The sequence below is a fragment of the Xyrauchen texanus genome, chromosome 18, assembly GCF_025860055.1.
Source record: "Xyrauchen texanus isolate HMW12.3.18 chromosome 18, RBS_HiC_50CHRs, whole genome shotgun sequence".
Taxonomy (NCBI): domain Eukaryota; kingdom Metazoa; phylum Chordata; class Actinopteri; order Cypriniformes; family Catostomidae; genus Xyrauchen; species Xyrauchen texanus.
This window is the reverse complement of record NC_068293.1, coordinates 41,737,821-41,759,299: the sequence shown is the minus strand read 5'-3', so window position 1 is coordinate 41,759,299 and position 21,479 is coordinate 41,737,821. Positions and strand designations below refer to the sequence as shown.

The 21,479-nt window shown below is 38.9% G+C and overlaps 1 protein-coding gene across 3 annotated transcripts in view; it reads right to left on the bottom strand.

The window, feature by feature from the left end:
* The window catches only part of LOC127659355 (growth factor receptor-bound protein 14-like), an 85,676-nt gene that overhangs the window by 49,926 nt on the left and 14,271 nt on the right, over positions 1-21,479 (bottom strand). The window contains exons 2-3 of one of the 3 annotated variants that reach the window (XM_052149138.1): positions 15,064-15,287; positions 12,448-12,574 (exon numbers count right to left, since the gene is read on the bottom strand). In XM_052149138.1, coding sequence (XP_052005098.1) covers positions 12,448-12,574; positions 15,064-15,260 — 324 coding nt within the window. In that variant the 5' untranslated portion in view covers positions 15,261-15,287. Of the gene's footprint in view, positions 1-12,295; positions 12,324-12,447; positions 12,575-15,063; positions 15,428-21,479 lie in introns of those variants that run through there. The other 2 variants (XM_052149136.1, XM_052149139.1) reach the window with 2 other exon arrangements.

The following is a 21,479-nucleotide window of genomic DNA, read 5'->3' as shown; positions in this document are numbered from 1 at the left end:
GTGTGAACCAAGTATTTTTGTCTCACCCTTTCATTTCTCTGTGTGCCTGTGTTTGTGTGTGCATGTGTGTGTGTGTGTGTGTCTGTTCTCCATTGTGGATGTGTTATAGTATCACCCCTTCGTTTCGGTGTGTGTTCTGCATTGTGAATGATTTATTGATTTTATTTGACAAATAAAAAAATGCTCAGTTTTATCATCTCACCCATTCATTTCCTAATGGGGGGTTAAATTTGACCCCGAACACTTTGAGTGTGAGTATTTTTGTCACATCACCAGAATCCAGCCCAATTTGTTTTTCTGTGAGTATAAATTGCCAATGTAAAAGTCAGCAAACCTCATGCCACTGAGATGAAGGAAACTATGTTTTTTTTTTAAAGAAGCAAAGTTCAAAAGGGGTTATTTATGACACCAACAAAATGAGGATTAATCAATGTCTTCTGAAGCGATACAATCAGTTTTGGGGGAGAACAAACCAAAATGTAACTCCTTTATCACTATAAATCTCAATAGCAGTCTCCTTGTTGATCATGATTTCAAGCTCAATTTCACTTCCTACAGCGTCAAGTACTAGGAAGTTTAATTGAGCTTGAAATCATGATCGTGTCTAGAGACTGCAATTGCTAAAAAAAAAAAAAAAGGAGTTATATTTTGGTCTGTTCTCACCCAAAACCGAATGGATTGCATCAGATGACATTGATCATTTTGTGATATTTGGACTAGAGCCCGACAGATATGGGATTTTTGAGCCCGATACCGATTTTAGAGGGGGGAAATTCACCAATTACCAATATGGTGGCCAATATAGTTAATTTGTGAGCTAGAACCAATATGACAATGCAAAGGTACTCAGAAGGCTGCAAATATTTTTATCAAAGAATATTTGAAATTTTTATTATACATTGTCAACAAATTCTAGAAATGAACACTGAGAAAATAAATAAAAATACAATAAATAGCTAAATAGATATCAGTACAGTATGTTCAGTATCAGTCAGTTGCGGACCATTTAAATAAAGAATAAATTAAAATTAGTGCTAAATAAAAATGTGTACTGCATGTTTAGTATCAGTCAATGGCTGACCATTTAAATAAAGAATAAAGTCAAATAAAATAAATAGTTAAATAAAAATCAGTACACATTAGCTTCCACTCAGTTGACAAGGTATGTGTCATGAATCCTGCCTTTGTTGTTCCACCAGAGGGCTCCATCATCTGGGGATTGACTTTAGCTCTCTGGACTCCATTTCCCATAATGCCCATACATGTCACTGATAACCTGCTCAGCTGTTTCTCATTAACTCAGCTATTTAAGTCTCACTCTCTATCACTGCAAAGTCTTAAATTTTTCTCTGGCTGACATTTCTGAGCATTCTCTGTATTTACTGCCTTTTCTGTGTATGATCCTGGACTGTTTACCCTGTTTTGACCCATTGCTGCCTGCCTACTGTTACTATTCTGTTAACCTGGATATTACCTGTGATTGCCTTCCGCCTGCCCTGACCATTTGCCTGTTTAATGACTATCTCTCTGGTTTGCCTTGGATATTACTATTGCTGGAGATTGATCCCGGCCTGTCTATATTACTACGTTTATTGTTAATAAAGCTGCATTTGGATCTCATTTGGTTAGCTATAAGTACGCTGTCATGGAGAGTAAAAGATGGACATTGTTTATTTACTTTACAGCATTGTGTCTGACAACTAAGTTACAACATAACGTGAAATCAACACTCAACAGACACAATCCACCACCACACCGTTGTCGGCAGAGCTGCAAAAAGATGCTCTGATGTTTACCTTTCAATCTGCTACGTTACTGACTGCACTGACAAACTATAGCTGGCTAACAAAGCAGACAGATGTGATCAACATTAGTGACATGGTTGTCAGGGACAGAGTAAATGTTATATTTGTTATACTGAAAAGGGAAAATTATGCGGTCATCCAGTATGTATTTCACAAACCAGTTAGCAACTTACCGTGAAGACACCGCTTAACTCCGCACCGTCATCAAAACCACCCTCAGCTCAGCTCTGTAAACAATGGAGTCGAAGCACACTGCTGGACAAACTACTTTTTGACACCAATTCTAAATCACCCCAAGCATTGTTTTCTGTATTATATGTTCTCAAAAAACTTTTAATATCTGCACATATCGGAAAACATATACGCCGATACGATATATCTGTGAAAAGCTAATATCGGCTGATAATATCGACTGACCGATAAATCGGACGGGCACTAATTTGGACCTTCAGAGTTTTGTCCACCATTCACTTGCATTGTATGGACCAACAGAGCTGAGATATTCGTTATTTTTGCAAGATGGCATGACGTGTTTTGTATCCTAGCAATTCCGTGGTGAATTGCCCACAAAGTGAGTTAAATGTTTTTCCAAAAAGATTATGTTTTTATGGTTAATGTGTTTAAAAAAATTAAAAAATACACAAATAAAAAGACCTCCTTACCTTAAACCTAACTGATAATGTCATAAAAAGCAAATGTGAGATGAAAAACACAACTGCTGAAGCAACCATGTCATTTTGTAGTGCTTCTTTGACACTTTTTGCTCATGCGTCGACTCTCATGCTCTTTAGCACTCGTACCCGGGTCCTTGAAATCACAAGTGCAAGTGCTCTATTAGTTGATCTACCGCACAATTTGCCTGCACATGAACAAGCTTGTAAATGTAGTTGGTTATGGAATATAAAACATTCAAATGTATCACCTTACAAGTCATATGTATAGTAAAAGTGTGAGGAACAGGGTGAAAAGTGTTTATGATAATAACTGATAATAAGCCGTTTTACTCATGATTTGTGTGAAAGGGAATAAAAGTCATTGTTGTTGAAACAATGTCTCAAACTGTGTTCAGATATGCTAATATACCAAAGTCTGTAATCCATTGTAAGACATTTTAATATGAACATTTCTCATTGAATCATTCTAGTCAATTCTAAACCATCAAAGCTTTGCCATCCACATTCATTTCATGACTTTGTACTCTTACTGTATGTCAATGGTCTCATTTGTGTCTCCCAAGTCATTTTAGCAGAAACATCGGAGACAAAGCGGAGTCTCCAGAGCAATACAAGAGCAATTCAGAGGGTCTTCTTAGAAAGTTCTCAATGAGGCATCGGTTCACAGAAAACCCATCATGCAGTTGAATACGCAACCTATCATTGTCTTCACCACTCACATGGAAAATTCATTGTGGGGTATAAAAACAGTTTCACTGCATCTGGATCCCCTCAAGTGTGAAAGAGGATCAGGGCTGGTGTCTGGGAGAGGTTACTGGGGCTGAGGGCATGTAGACCACAGCTGTCAGACCACAGAGGGTTCTGAGACAGCACTTTCAGCTCTCTGGGCATTTGTCATGTAAATGCACCATGACACTGCAGGCGCAGCGGCTGAAAGAAGTGCTTTCTCACAACTGAAATAGCTTTTGAAGACCACGTAAAACAGTCTTGCCAATGGCCAGGGCCTCTGGGCGTTTTAGACTCATCTCGTTGAATCAAAAGCACAGGAGGACTATTCTACCTATTTACATCTGAGACACATGTGAGATTACTGGGTTGTCGTTGTTGTTGTTTTTTTGTTTTGTTTTTCAGGAGAAAAATCTGCAAAGAAGAAAAATTACCCATTTTTCTCTTCGTTTAGTCTCTAAGGTGTCTCAAAAAGGGAAATGAAAAATGCACACAGCAGTTGCGCTTGGGTCTCAGAAGAATAATGCATTAATGCAAGAGATAATGTACAGTCAGCCTGTTGTTTTCGCAAAATAAACCCGACAGGGTGATCAGGGGGCAGCGGTTAGCACTGTCGCCTCACAGCAAGAAGGTCATGGGTTCAAACCCTGGTTGCCCCGGCCTTTCTGTGTGGAGTTTGCATGTTCTCCCCGTGTCTGCGTGGGTTCTCTCCGGGTACTCCGGCTTCCTCCCACCATCCAAAAATACATGCAGGCTAGGTGTTTATTAATTGGTGTCTCCAAAAAAAAAATTGCCCTAGATGTGGATGTGGATGTGGAGGTGAGTGTGAGTGTATGTCTGTCTATGTGTGGCCCTGCGATGGACTGGCGACCTGTCCAGGGTGTCCCCCGCCTTTCGCCCAATGTTACCTGGGATAGGCTCCAGCCCCCCGCGACCCTGTACACAGGATAAGCGGTTGACGATGGATGGATGGATGGATGGGTGATCAGGACCCTGACGTGGAGCAGAGAACTCTTGTATAACCCTGAAGGGTTTATTTTGCGATAACAACCGGCTGACTGTACATTGAGTTCTGTTGGTATTCATTTTGTGAAAATGACAAGCTGACTGACCACTTCCTGCCTATTACAAGACTACTTGCCAAATAAATAAATAAATGGACATGAAACATTGATTTGCATTGAAATTATGTAATGATGCAAGAAGGAATAAATTGTTAAACAGCTGAAATCCAGCTTGTGGTGTTTATTTTGTAATTAATGAAGATCTGACTGCTCATTAAGTATCTTATTACAAGACTACTTGCCAAACAATTAAATAAATGCGCATGAAGCATTGATTTGAGTTTCAATAAATGTATCAGTTTACTTGTAGATAATCAGGAAAGATGGCGTGCAAATATCCGGATGAGCGGTCTGATACATGAATGTGGGAATTGATCATGTCCCTGGCCGGATGCCGGCATGGGCAGGGGCGGGCTCATGTCTTATGTCGTATCATTACCCAGAAATTAAAATAATTTTTGTCACTTTGATGTGCGTAGCGCAATAACTTTTTATGTAAGTAGCAGCCTTTTATGTTTTAAAAACACACTAGACCATATGATGATTTAGAATTTATTTCAATTAATTGTGCTGCACTAATCACAATATGTCAAAGTTTTGAATATCTGTCAATTAACCACAAAAAATAATCACAATATTGTTGTATCATGACCCAGATCCGAATATAACCGTGTGGCAGGGAAGAGGGCGGGGCAGGGTGTGCGGAATCACAGCCCGACCCCGCCCTTCACCCCTTCACTTTGACGCACGCGGCACACGCAAACTATTTAATTATTTAATTAAATCGCAGCATTTTGTGGTTTAATTATTGCACTAAGCCATACTGTGATTTTGAATTTATTTTGATTACTTTTCAGTGCTGGTCACAATATATCAAAGTTTTCAAGAACTGCCAATTGAACAAAGCATCACAATAGGTCATCTTGTGACCCAGATACAAATTTAACTGTGTCACTCCTTCACTTTGAAGCACGCAGCACATGCAAAACTATTTTGCTACTTAATTAAATTGCAGTCTTTTACGGTTCAATAATCGCACTAGGCCATTTTGCGTTTGCGATTTTATCTCGATTGATTGTGCTGCCCTGAATCACAATATATCAAAGTTTTGAATAGCTATCAATTAAACAAAGAATCGCAATATTATTGAATCGTGACCTAGATATAAATATAGTTGTCACCCGTCACTTTGAAGTGCGCAGCACTAATTAACCAAAGCCTTTTGTGGTTTAATAATCACACTAGGCTGCAATTTTGATTTGATTAAAAACATTTCTGCAGCCAAAATCACAATAGATAAAAGTTTAGAAAAAAACGGATATAAAAGCAATTTATTGTATCGTGACCCGGAAACTAATATAAGCGTGTCTGCGCACTTTTAAGTGCACAGTGAAAATGAAATGTTATCAAATTGTGACCCAGATTTGATCATAATTGGCAAGTCACTGCTGATTCCAACATATAGTAGAAGAGTTAATATTGCTGGGCTTAATTGTAAAATTTAAAAAAATAATTTGTCAGACAATTGACCAATGCTTCACATGTCATTGGCCTTATTTATATGCATTGTTTCTGAAACTTAAAAACACTCAAACACAGAAAAGAAAGAATTATAGTGCTCTGGGATGAAGAGGGTAGGCAGAACAATGATGCAATGCTTTTAGCTATTCAGCTGAGTCTCAGGGCAGTGGTGGGGGCAGGGCAATGATGTCATCGCTTTCTGCATGCTGACTGTGTGACTCAGCCGTGCTGTCAGACAAACAGCTGTGCACACTAACATTCTCCTTTTGTCCTGCTTGCAGCAACATCTAAGAAAGTCTGCTAAAAGACCTGCCAATCAAATCATCCCAGGCTAAGTAGGGTTTCTGTAGTTCAACACGACTCTAACAACTGCAAGATTATGTGTCTGAATTCCCGTAAACACAGGAATGAATAAAATGTACACCTTTAATGCATTGAGTCGCTTTATAAATGTAAAAATGTATAGATTTAAATGGAATAGTTCATGCAAAACTTGTATGACTTTCTTTCTTCAGTGAAACACAAAAGGAGATGCTAGTCACCATTCACTTTCATTATATGGAAAAAAAAAAAGCAATGAAAGTGAATGGTTATGGAGACAACTTTGTGTTTCATGGAATATATATTCATGAAGGTATGGAAAAACAAAAAGGTGAGTAAGTCATGACAGAATTCCCATCTTTATGAGAACTATGCCTTTAAGGCAGGGCTTAGCAAAAGGGTCAATTACAACATAATAGCTTGAGAACAGCTAAGAAGAGTGCAGGAGGTCACCAATGCCTCGTTTCAATTTCACAGCTGAAGTTTAAGTATTCCCCTCCACTAAATCATCCAAAGCAATACAAATCCTCCATAATCCCATCAGCTAACTCAAACAATAGCAGAACAGGCAGTTGAGAGTTTGCAATAAGCGGCTAATGCAGCCTGAGGCGTGTTGAAAAAACAATCAGGTAACAAGACCTGGATTGTATCTCCAGAGAACACTACATTACCTACAGTACAAAGAGGATATCAACACAATCAAGCTATTTAGACAGTGAACAAGAGAACAAAACACAGCCTGATTAGCCACAAAATCTCTGAATCAATTATCTGCTGCTAAGCTCACAAAAATAGTTGCATAAAAACCTGAACTGGCAGTTTAATGCTACATACAGTAGTCCTCTACGATCGCTAGTCTTTCAGCCTGTGAGTGAGCTAGCATTTCTGTTGTGCGTACACACGTGCAAAAAGGCTAATGGTAATTAGTAGGGATGGGACTTGCAGTCTACCAACCAGCTAGTGCATTAGTGAGGTCAACCAGTTTATTTAGATTTTTTTTAGCTTTAAAAGGAGAGTTAAACCAATAGATGAAAAATCTGTTATTATTTACTTATTCTCTTGTTGTTCCAAATCTGTATGACTTCATTTTCTACATGCTAAAACATGTTAGCCCTGCCTAGCTACATGCTAAAACATGCTAACAATGCCTAGTAACATGCAGAGGTGGGTAGAGTAGCCAAAAACTGTACTCAAGTAAAAGTACAATGACTTCAAAAACATAATTACTCAAGTAGAAGTAAAAGTAGCCTACTAACATAAATAATTACTTGAGTAAGAAAGTATCCAACTAAAAGAGTACTCAAGTAGTGAGTAACTCATTACTTTCACAAATGACATAATAGACATTTACTCCCCTATATTCCATTACATAATACACATTGGACATGTATTATAGAATAATAATAATTATTAATGGAAATTCTGTCATCTTTCACCATAATTTTGTTCCAAACCCATATTACTTTCTTTCTTCCATGCAACACAATAAGGAGATTTTAGACAGAATGTTTTCCCAAGGCACTATTTACTTGTTTATATATATATATACTGAAAGTGAATGGTGACTGAGACTGTCAGTCCCTAACATTCTGTCTAACATATTTTGTGTTCCATATGATAGGTGTGGGTGACAAACAGATCAATATTTGTCATTTTTTGCTAGACAGCAGCGGGCGATATGCAAAGAATGTGAATCACCAGAAACACAAGAAGAATGTGAAAGAGATCTGTTTCTCATCCACAACTATCACATCGCTTCTGACGATACTAATTTACCCACTGGAGTCTTATGGATTACTTTTATGCTGACTTATTTTATTTGTTTAGCTTTAAAATGTTGCCACCCATTCACTTGCATTGTATGGACCTACAGAGCTGAGAAATTCTTCTAAAAATCTTAATTTGAGTTCAGCAGAAGAAAGAAAGTCACACACATCTGGGGTGGCATGAGGGTGAGTAAATAATGAGAATTTTAATTTTTGGGTGAACTAACCCTTTAAGGGCTCCAGGCTATCAGACCTGGATGAATTTGTCAATAATAAGAAAGGTTTGGAAACATTTCTAGTAATTATTACAGTGAAAACGTGAAAATGTTCCACAAGGACATTATATATAATGCTGAAATATAAACCAAAGCAAGATCATGTTTTATTAATGCCTACTTTAGCTATTTCATAGCTTTTAAAGTCCTGTGTGGATTCTTATTTCAGTGTAGTTACAGTTTTCAGTGTTGAAAGAATTTAGATAGTTAATTCTGTACAGCAGTACCACCGCTCTCTAAATGCAAAGTACACAGCCTATGTAGGGCACCAACCCAGGTCGTAGAACACTCGCTGTGTGTCTGAAACCACCCCATATCCACTATATAGTGCACTATTTCAGGTTTTCGCAATTTTGTAGGAGTGTCTGAATTCTGAGTGAGCCACTCGTTCCCTACTTTTGTTCACTCATTCTTACCCACAATACACTCTAATTTCAAGTGTACATTTAAAGTACACTGATGACGGTTAATTTCCCACAATCCACCACGTGGAAGACGTACGAGCAAGGAGATTACTGCTTCCTTCACCCTTGCAATGTTTTAATTCATGCTGAATGTATTAAATTACTTTTTGACAAATCATTACTGGATTAAAATAACATAATAACATATAGAGAGACAAAACATACAGATACATTTTAAAATGTACTCATTATTTGATCAAATGTGTTTAATCTTTATATTAACATGAAGTATATATTAAAAATGGTATATATCAGAATGAAGATTTATTGTATTAATATATTATATAATAAGAATAACAAGTAAGGCCCGAGTATTTAAAAATTTCATAAGTGACGTTTCTGCACCAGCCCCAGAGCTCAGACACTCTCATCCAAATTCACTCATTTCATTCACTTACTGCTGAGATATAGTGCACTAACTGCCATTTACTATATAGGAAATAGTGAATGAGTGAACGATTGAGGACACAGCCACTCTCGTCGCCACGATCTCACACGCGCAAGATTTACACTCAACTTGGATATTTACATGGATTTATACAGTTAATCTGCCTGAAGTAGCTGCGATAGTTACCAGTATCCCAGCGCGGGCGCGGAGTAAATGCATAAATACTGCTTATGACATGGGGGACAAAGCACACTGATCATAAGAGCCCAGTTACAGAATCATCTTGAAAATGACCATCTCATTACACAGAAAACCTGTGTTAGAATTAGAGCCAAAATTTACCTCAGTGTGTAGCTAATGTTGGAGCTGTGACTTTAATCTTGAAATATCAGCTTGTCTTGGTGTTAAATTAAGGCATTGCTTCATTGCAAATTAAACTATTCTTTTTTTCACTGTGTGGAGCGAAGAAAGTGTTTCGCTTTGAAGAGTTTGACGCTGCTGCACTGATGACTTGAGTGACAGTCTCATCACTCAAGTGGGAGCGTCTCATCAGCGCGCCGCTGTGAACGCTGTGAACTCGTAAAAGTCCCATTCAATGATCTCTCAATAAATTACACATTAATTCAAATTAAACCCAGTAATGTAACGACAGTAATGCCACAAATTGTAAAATAGTAAAAGTTAAAAAAAAAAAACATTATTTACTGCCAATTTACTTGAGTGAGAGTAAAAATTACCCACTTTTAATCCTACTCTAAAAGTACATTTTCCCCCAAAAAGTTACTCAATTAAATGTAATAGAGTAAATGTAACATGTTTACATACTAGCAACACCTAGCTAAATGCTGCAACATGCATCACTCTATCACTCTATCTGTGTGTTCATCCATCTGTCCATCCATCTCTATTGTCATACAAGTTTGCAACAACATAAAGTTTTTAAACATTTAAATCGTTTAAAAAAATATATATATATATATATATATATGTATTTTATTACTTTTTATTCTTATTTCATGTCTATAATTAGTTTTTATTTTTGTATGTATCTTGTATTTTCTTTAAAACTTTACATGTAAAACACTTTTAATTGCCCTCGTTTATGACATATGCTATATAAATAAACTTGCCTTATGTATCGTGCATGTGACACAAATTTCGTCATCAATAAAGTGCACGTGAACATTTACCTTGAGTTGACTGTACCAAAGCGAATCACAAAGCAGTCAGAGCGCAAGTGTCGAACATATATGACATTATGACAAATTCATCCTTTTCTAAGAAATACCGCTATAGCCAATAAAACACATTTATAATTTCTGCCTTCTTCAGATCACCTGCTGTAAGCAGTACAAAGACTTTGGTAGTTTTGTGAAATAAAGAGCTTAAATATTAAATACAATTTAAATATTGGCCTAACTATATATGCAGACGGACATTTTTGACCGTTGTGTTGCATTTCTCTATAATATTTCAATGTCTCACAGAGTTGATCATTGTGTTTTTAAGGCACTGTTTTAAATCTGCATTTTGTTCCATTCTGTAACACACCATCCAGTAGTCCAAATGTCTAAATGTGTGTGGTGAACATAACTCTAATTAGCCTAAATTGTGCAGGGCTTTAGACTGACTAGTCGACCAACGGTTCAGACAATCCAATGACGAATCATAATCATGAAAATTTGTATATTTGAGCATCCCATGTTTTTTAGAGCTCCTTAACCTCTACAGAATTTGGCATAGTCTGGGTCAACGCGCTCTCCTGAGTCAACAAACTCCAAAAAACTAGCGCAGCAAAAACTTTATCCACAGCACTACTGACTTCCAAGTGCCCCATCCCCCGCTCCTGTTTTCCCTCCATTTCGCTCATATACTCTGGCTGTAGAGGCCATAATTGCTAGCCTCAGATATAATATGAGAGGGCTCATTACTGCCTGCCTCAAATGTAATGAAGGCCCCCATAATGGCAAACTGCAAAGCCACATTATGATGGTACATTTCAATATGCTGTAATTTGCAGATTTTGCTGCAGGTCAGATCTGTGCCGGATAGTCATTCATAACATACATTTGTCATATAATAAGATCCGTGGGGGTCTAGTTTTTCCCAAACCAGCAATGTAAGCAGATTGCATTGGCCATATAGAGTCTAGAGCGAAATTGTTGTGAGTAGGGAAGCATCAACTATATATGCGGTTGATAAACTCACAAAACTACATCAGCATAAAATGATCACAACTGTTCTAATGGCAGATGCTCAATGCACCAAAACCAAAACCAGCATAAAAAAATGCTTTGCAATTACAGCTAAAATATCTCCTTATGAGCAGAGAAACATCCTACGGCCAGTACAGCTGGGCAATATATATATATATAAGATCTCTTTTGACAATATATCCAGAATTGTATGTATTTGCTATGAAATTGCTTAAAAATGTATATTTTGTTAAATAAGAGGAACCATTCTTTCGACCAAACACCCACTATTAACAAACAGAATATATATTAAAAAATATATATTTGTTGCCAACTTCTCCCTTACAATTTGTCCTACGAGGGACACAAGCTACTGTATATGTATATACCAAAATATCATGGAAACTTGGGGAAACTTCCAAGCATGTAGCAACCACCCAGACCACCCTTGCAACGATATAGCAATGCACTAAAAACAACTCAGAAAACCTTAGCAACCACATGACACCCTAGCATCATGGCATCATTTCTAATATGTCTTTTAGTTACCAATCCAGTAGTACAACTATATTTCGGAATTAATTATAGTTGATGTAACCACATATTCAGGATGTTTGGTGGGTGATGTTTGCAAATATAAATAACTGAAGGATCAGTCACTGAAAAAAAATTATCGGTTAACATTTAATCCAAATATTGGAGGCAACCAGTCTCCTTCAATATCAATGGAAGTAACAGCCCTAGGCATGGCCTGGTCAAAAGGATGGCATTGCCCAAGCCCGGTGGGATGGCAAAGCATCCATGCCCAACTGATTTGAGACCAAAAAGAGGGCAAGATTAAATCAATCAGTCAACAAATTAATCACCAAACCATTTAATGTATCAATGAATAAACATAAACCAATTAAATACAAACATTTAGAAAGTTTTCATGACATATATAAGTACACTTATATTATAGTACAATATATTATATTGTATATTTTACACAACATTTGCATTTTCTGTGTTTGTAATGCTTATTAGAGCATTGCAGCATTAGCTTAGCAACATGCTAACACTAAACTCTATGGAAATCAATTGTGAGTCAAGTCACCTGTGCACGTTCTGTGAAGAGCATGATGAGTTGCTGCCTATGTAGAATGTTCCAAACTGCTCACTTATGAGGTTTCATTTCAGTTAGGAAGGCAGCTCCCATGTTGGCAGTAAACAACCTTTTGTACAATAAATCATGGAGGCATGTCTCACCTGAGTTGTGCTGTTTTTGGTCCAAGGTAACAGACACTCAGACGCTAAAGAGAAAGGGGATGGCGGCAGCTCTGAGAAGGGGTTTGGAACAGGTCCCACTTGGGTTTCCTCCTCCTCTTTACTTTTCCTGAAGAGAGAAAACACCAACAGCAATTAAATATTAAGGACATCATGTAAACTTTTAAAGACTGATCTACCGTGAGCTCCGAGGTTGTTAATTAATGGTATATGCTTTAGTTGTAGCCATCAGTCTGCAATAATTACACTTTTTAATATAGTTATTGTGTTGACTAGGAGAATTCCTGGTCTGGATGTAGCTGTCACAGAAGGTTATGTGCTCTGGATGCCTGCATTTTATTTTAATTATTTGATTTGATTTATGTCATCAGGCAGTACTTGAGTCAACTGTTATGAAAATATTTGGCAATTGATTTTTTTAAATCCATGATGCAGTAGGCAACTAGAACCAGCAGACAGCACTGGATCTAAAACAATCTGCTGAGCAAGACAGCCGGCTGGAGATAGGAAGAGATTGATGTCATACTGATGACTGAAGGTCGGTCTCCCAGGCAACACGCTGTCTTCAGCCAGAGATGACTTCATCGGCCGTACCTGAGAGATCCCTGGAGACCGGTGTAAAGCGATGAGCAGCTGTCTGATACTGTGTGATCATGCACTTATTTATAATCTGTTTAGAGACTTCTGGTGATGGGAGAAGCTCACGAAACTATTAAGAACATGTCCTGGTCATATTTCACCACCAAATCAAAAGAAAATTTGTATTTTTTAAAACGAAGCCAATTTTTAGGACCATTAATATGTTTGCATCGTGGCATAATTTTCATGATAATAAAGCACATTTTCACCCCCTAAATTGTCATTACCATAATTCCAATACTAAATCTCATACTAAATGTGTTTTAAATTGTAAAGTACATCATTGTAGTATTTGTTTTGTACTGATTTAAATTTTTGCTGATTAAAAAAAAAAAAAAATGTATGGAGCTTCACAGAGAATAATGAGAAATACATAAAAAAATAAAATAAAAGGTAAAATGTCTATAAAGGAGAATTTGGAAGGAATTCTTTTAATTGTCTTAAACTTATTACTTAAATTAACACTCCTAACTTAATACTATACAATCTATATCTATAATATTAGATATTTTCTTTGATACTGTGGATAAATACAACCTGGACAACCTGGTCTTTGTTAGATTCATCCTGCCTTCAGTCCAGTTAAAAGTGTTAATGAATGTAACAGTATGTAAACAGTAACTTTTGTGCCTGCATACACATTTACTTTGTGTGTGTTGCTCCATCTCAGCTGGCACACCCAGCTTAGAGAGAGCGAGAGAGAGAGAGAGAGAGAGAGAGAGAGAGAGAGAGAGAGAGCAAACGCGAGAGCTGGTAGTATGCATAAATCACAGTGCGAGTCAGCAAATCAACATTTACATTTACATTTATGCATTTGGCCGACGCTTTTATCCAAAGTGACTTACAGTGCACTTATTACAGGGACAATCCCCTGGAGCAACCTGGAGTTAAGTGCCTTGCTCAAGGACACAATGGTGGTGGCTGTGGGGATCGAACCAGCAACCTTCTGATTACCAGTTATGTGCTTTGCCCACTACACCATCACCACTCCTTATAGAACATCCTTCTAGGGCAACAAAAAATTAGATGTGACAGATTGAACTTACACAGAACTTAACAATTTTGGTACTGTGTTGGGTCACTACTTGATGTCCAATGCAAGAGAACTGCTGATTTATACTAGTATATGGCGTAAGCAGAACATTATTGCATATCCATGATACTACTGCAGCATGTCATTATGTTCCACAATTTAAAGTTGATTCTGTGTAAGATATGATTATGCATGTACACCCCCCCAATGCAGCATGGTGTTTAATTCTGTTGTTTGTGTCTAGATCTGAGGAGGCTAAGCAGCCATAGTTACATGTTGGTAACAGCACAAACAAACAAACAGCTTATTCCTTTTAGACCTGATTTTAGTCCCCAGTTTGAAGGACATATTCAAGCTGCACTTCCATGACCCCAAAGCTAGCAGACGAAATGTAAAGTGCTAGCAAAGAGTCCCCTGACTTGCAATTCCTCCCACAAGCTGTGTTGGTTCATCCCGCTCATCCCTAGCATTGCTGACAGACCCACCCATCACAAGCTGGAAAGTAACAGGTGCTTGATTTGAATCCAGTTTCGAAGTCTCTGAGGACAGCGGTTTGTTCTACCCCTTCTGTTTACAGGTACAAAGTCTACAGTCATTTTTCAGGCAGACCTTGTAGGAAGCACAAAGGCACCTTTATTCCTCAGCAGGTAGAGACAACAAGTTGCATGTTTGTGCAATCGAACACGTTAATGTTTAACCAGTGACAAATGAGGTATGGTATCGACATAGATAGATAAGCAGTGGAGAACCTAGTGTCCTGGATAGCCTGGGTTGCTTATTATACAGAGCGTACACATGCACGCAGTTTAGTTTCCTTGCAGTCCGACAGACGTTTACATGAGTGATAGTTTTGTAAATGAAAGTTGCAAGAAACACAAGACAACTTGTGGGACAAGTCATGATGGGATGCAACAAAAGTGCCTTACCTATTCCCCTTGATGAGCGAAGGGACAGCAGGAGTTGTCCTATTGTACGGAGCATTGGGTGGCTGCAAGGGGGAGCGTAGTGGGATGATGGCCGACTCGAGGTTCCCGCTGCCTCTTACTCCCTGAAAAACGTCCGTGTTCTCCCCGAGGCTGCCAGAGGTGTGTGACTCATCCAGGGAATCATTCATAGCAATCATGGAGTGAGGTTACATCCACCAGGTCATCTGGGGCACAGGATAGGACAGACAACATCAGGACAGGCCTGAAAGCGTGCGCGTATGTGTGAAGTGAATGCAGCGCAGCAGTCCTCTTCTCTCAGCGTGCTCCTGCTGCCACAAAAACACAAATGCACATGCAGCCACGCATGCACACACACACTCAGGCTGTGCTGCCCCTGCATGGCAGGCTGTCCTAGTTCTAGAAGCAGATCCCTCCTTCCAAAACATGATCCTCTATAAAGTTATTTTTAACTCTATGACTTCTGAATGTGCGTCTCGTTCTCATGTGGTCATGCACACACAAGCTGCTGTGATCAAAACCCACGGCACTCCTGACCATTTACTCTTAATTCTGCCTTGAAAACTCTTTATTCTGTTTTTCGTTTCAGCCCAGAAATCTAGGACTTTTCATTTCGTTCTTTTGCTTGCAAATAAGAACAGACAGACAAAAGGTTTCTTCATTGTTAGTATGCAACTTAGTTCAGTAATGAGACCTGGGGGTCAGCCAGACAGTAGAACCCACTGCTCCTTTGTCACGGACTTCAGTTCGTGCTGCACCCACCCTTTCCCTCACCTCTCCACCTCTGCACTGCACCCACAGCTGGTCTGAAGCCATGCGCGGACATTGACATCCACAGATAAGGTGCAGTGTGTGTGTTTATGTGTATCACTCATAGGCAGACAGGAATGGACAAGGACTAAAAAACAGCCCAGGACTTCTAAAGAGTCTTGGACTGGTAACTAGTCTAAGTTTTCAAATCCAAGCTTGGTACCCTGCAGGAAAAAAAGGGATAAACCAGCATAAGATTCTTATTGGCCTCAAGCTAATTTAGTAGTTGGTTTCCCAGCCTGACCAGCTGATAAAGGCCCAAAATCATCTAAACAGACCTTACTAACCAGCTTGGCCAAGCTGGAACATCAGCTAACCACCTTTTCAGCAGGTTAGTTTAGCTATACCCGAGACAGTATAGAAAGAGATGAATCACTGGTATATATATATATATATATATATATATATATATATATATATATATATATATATATATATATATATATATATATATACATGAATGGGAGGAATCATAATGCAGAATATGGCGCCTCTAGGAATAGAAGTCCCACCTTCCAGTTAAAAGAGCCAATCACCTTTTTGATAGAAACATTGCTTGTCAGTTTTCGCAAACACATATGCACATTACCTACAGTATTTCAGCCTAACAAAAATAGTGTTTAAATGCAAACTGATTGACGTAAAATGACCAGAATAAAGTACTCCATACAACTCGTGCATTTAATTCAAAGCCACTTGAAGACATGCGATAGCTCTGTGAATGCGCAAAAGGCTGTGTTTAATAAATGAATGTAAAGCATGTATGCGCAGAGCATTAGTGAATGGCGCGGCTCTGTTGACACAAATACATAGCACGCGCATGCGGGTAATGTGCTAAAAATGAACAACATCAGATACTCAATAGTTCAGTTTGCTTATAACATGCATTTAGAATGCCACCAGAGGAGCATTTTACCAGACTTTAGTAAGAAGTTAATTACACTTCTGTGATCTAGCCCAAATAGAGACACTTACAGGACATCCTGGAATGGTTTGACCATCAAAATAAAAGCCAGAGGGTTATAAAGTTAAAGGTACATGACTGAAATGTATTACTATTGTATTATATAATTCTAAAAGTCAATAATAATAATTAAAATAATAATGATAATAGTAATAATGTAGAAATACTATCATTATTATTTGTTTACAAATTATAACAATATTTAAGTCATTTAATGTGTTTCTTTACATATAAAAGTGTACCTCCAATTAGTATGACAGAGTGAAGTATACAGTAGTAAAACTGATTATGAACAAAATAAAACTGTTATTGGATTGGGATCAGTATAAGTATTGACAGATTGTCTGCATTCTGAGTGAGTTTGATTCATGCATCGATATTAATTCATTATTACATACTACTGCAATATAGAAATGCTTTTCTACATAATGTTACCTTATTTATACAGGCTATACGTCTCATTTGTGATCAGATGTTCAAAGCCTAAGCAGCTGTGCAGCTCACCAATAACATTAGAGTGAACATCAGTAGGACCGCCCATTAAAGAGCTCCTAGTGATACAATCGCTGTCAGTGTGAACAGGGCATAAAGGCTAGTGTATACTTCGTTTTTCTGCATGCGGATCCATCTCGCCCATGATCAAGCACTCAGCCTTTAAAGATATACTATTTTGACCACAGGCCCATGTAGATGCTTTAGATGCATGTGCACTACGAATGCTCTGCAGTGCTCTTTTAGCACAGTCAGCCTGTAAAGATGTGGAAAAGATACCAAGACACAAATGTTGCACTTACTTTGCTGAATGATGAAAACTGTGTCATGCAAATTGTGCGTGAGACGAACTGGCATAGACAACGTAGGCTTTGGCTTTTGGGTAATTGAATGTTATAGAATCAGTGCAGTACCATGCCAATCGAGTAATAAACCAAACAAAGTGACCAATATGGCCATCCTTGGTGATTTGTGTGTCAGTTGCACACGTCATCTACGCAATTGTAACAAGGGTTTGTACGTACAGCCCATGAATCCATTAAAGAGTCTGATCACCAAAAGTTCTACTGGGTCTAAGACAAGGACATCAGAGGCCAGACAGCATGGCGATCCAAAAATAGGCTCTGGCTGGCCACACATTCTTGTGTTATCAGTCAATGCAAATGCTTTCTAATTACATTAGCGTGACATGAGCGCCAGAGCTATTTCAGTTCAGCTCAGTCACTCTTACGTGTGACAATACCAACTCAGGGTCTCGGGAAAGTGGACTTCAAAAATAGAAGAAGAGGATGGAAACATCGAGTGTAATTATTTAGTTAAAATTATATTTTTATTTACATATTTGTTCTGGCAAAAGTAATATGTAGCAAATTGTTTAAATTAGATTTATTTAAATATGTTCTCAACTTTGGCATAAAATGAGTTAAATGAAAGCCAAAGCACATATAGTGGCACTGTATTGTTTAAAATACAACAATATAATAAACTATAAAAACTTTTTATACTTTAAAGTTTATACATTTCATATTCCTTCCATCATATGGATTCTGAATTCATAAAATGTACACAAAAGTACCGGGTATTCATCTAGCGAATCTCCACTCTCTTCCTAACAAAACTAGCAAACTACATCATCTCACCTGTACAAACAAGGACTTTTCAACCTCTACTTTCTTGTGCTTCACAGAAACCTGGCTGAGTGAAGCCATTCCGGACAGCGCATTACATATGGCGGGCTTTCAGGTGTTCAGAGCGGATCACATCGCAAATTTAATGGGGAAAACAAGAGGTGGTGGAACATGCTTTGACATCAATGACAGTGGGTGTACATATGTAACAACGTTAAAGAGGATGTTCTGTAATGGAAGCACTCTTTATTAACTGTAAGGCTTTCTACTCGCTGGAGGAGTTTTCCTTATTTATTCTGGTGAGTGTTTATATCCCGCCACACGCATGCATGAACGCAGGGCTGCAACAGATCAACAATACCCGGACTCAGTTATTATTATTCTTGGGGATCTTAAAGCAAACCTCACACGTGAACTGCCCATATACAAAGTGAACATTACATGCCCAACCAGAGACAGACATATACTGGATCATTGCTACACAACAATAAAGGATGCATATCACACTGTCCCTTGAGCAGCTCTGGGAATCTCTGATCACTGTCTGGTTCATCTTCTTCCAACCTACAGGCTGAAACTAAAATCAGCTAAACCTGTAGTAAAGACTGTAAAGAAAAGTACCAATAAAGCAGTGTTGGAACTACAAGCCTGATTTGACTGCACTGATTGAAGTGTATTTGAGGTTGCAGACACCAAGCTGGATGAGCTAACAGATACTGTGACATCATATATCAGTTTCTGTGAAGATATTTGCATTCCTATTAGGAATGATTTAACATACGACAATGACAAACTGTGGTTTACAGCAAAGCACAGGCAGCTTCATCAGGCAAAAGAGGATGCTTATAGAGGTGGGGATAAAGTATTGTACAATCAGGCCAGGTGTCACGGTGTGGGTAATCAGGAGACGGCAGACAGAAGGTAGGATCCAAACGCAGTTTAATATGTGAGTAACAAAAAGGTAAACACAAAGAAAAGTCCAAGATGGGAAAAACTAACTATCAAACAACAGAACACACAGCTAGAAGAACAAACACGATGGGCAAGAAACCGGGGCAAAGGCATGACAAGAAACCATACACGATATCAACATTAAACAAACACTGGAGCAAATAAAAGGTCCACGAGGGGAAAAGTTAACAAACACAAACTCACACACGGGTGAACACGAGTTAACAAACATCCACGAACAGCAGGGTAATCCTCGAACGAACGAACACGACAAGGGGTAGCACACACTGACAGAGGCATGAACATGAAACGGTAACATTCAACAACGATCGACAAAGACTGAACAAAGAACCAGGGTTTAAATACACGGACAAAGTGGAGACTGAACGAGGCACAGGTGAAAACAATGATGAGTGCAGGCAGAGAGGAAGGCCGGGAATTGTGGGAAATGTAGTTTAGACAAGGACAGTGAAACACGGGGCGAACAACAAGGAAAACACGACATGGAGCGCGAACGGTGACGGGTGAAGTGGAAAACACGGAGCAGACAAGGAAACATGACATAAACGGGATAGTGCGACAGAGAACACAGGGCAGACAACAGGTAATCGTGACACCAGGAACACACAGAATAAGGAAATCAGAGTGGCTTAAAGAAGCTATTCTGATAAGCTGAAAACATGTTTTTGCTTGTCACTGCTCCCAAAGGTCAGTGTGGAGTGGCCAGAAACAACTTAATAACTGCAGGCTCCTACCCCAACACTGTGCAACACTGCACCCCACACCCGCTCTGACCTTCACTTAACACAATCACCAACACCTCATGCAACCCCCCTCCTGCTACTCAACCTGCACTTAAGACCTGTGAAGAGGAGGTGTGCCGTGTCTTCCAAAAACAAAACACAAGGAAAGCACATGGCCCAGACAGTGTCTCACCCACTTCTCTAAAATCCTGTGCTATCCAGCTGGCCCCCCCCATCTTCACACTGATCTTCAAAAGATCACTGAAGCAGTGTGAAGTCCGGTGCTGCTTCAAATGCTCAATCATCATTCCTGTCCCAAAGAAACCCAAAATCACAGGACTTAATGACTACAGACCCTTCGCTCTGACTTCTGTGGTAATGACATAATTTGAGAGACTGGTTTTGGCCCACCTGAAGGACATCACTGGACCCGTTCTATATCCCCTTCAATTTGCTTATTGAGCAAACAGGTCTGTAGATGATGCTGTTAACATGGGATGGCATCATATCCTGCAACATCTGGACAGACCAGGAACATATGCAAAGATCCTTTTTGTGGAATTCAGTTCAGCTTTCAACACCATCATCCCAGCTATTCTCCAGACTAAATTAAAGCAACTCTCTGTTCCCAAGTCTATCTGTCAGTGGATCACCAACTTTCTGACGGACAGGCAGTAGCTAGTGAGACAGGGGAAAATCACTTCCAGCACCTGTTCAATCAGCACTGGTGCCCCTCCAGGGATGTGTGCTCTCCCCACTACTCTTCTCCCTGTATACAAAAGACTGCACCACCAAGGACCCCTCTGTCAAGCTCCTGAAGTTTGCAGACAACATTACTGTCATTGGCTGCATCCAAGATGACTTTGAGTCTGTATACAGAAGGGAAGTTGAATGGCTGGCTGCCTGGTGTAGTCAAAACAACCTGGACCTGAACACACTCAAAACGGTGGAGAGGATTGTGGACTTTGAGGAACACCCCAACATTGTTTAAGAGATGGTCAGGTGTCTGGATCAAATTGGTGCTCTACAGTCCCTGCAGGGTTTGTCAAATACGGTGGTCTGCGGCATCCTCCTCTATAATGCACTAAGAATCGGACCACAAGATCAGCAGCAAATTTGTGGGTGCATTTGTGTTGTTGTCATAATTTCAGCAGTGAATCAGGCAATAAATCAGCGTAGAATGTGCATGTTATTCTTTCAATGTTTCAGACAGGTTTCTTAAGCATTCTGCCTCTCAATTGGTCTGTCAAACAGATAGTACTGCCCCAAATTCATGCCATTGGTTAAGCCAATGTTGCTATGATGGGCTGG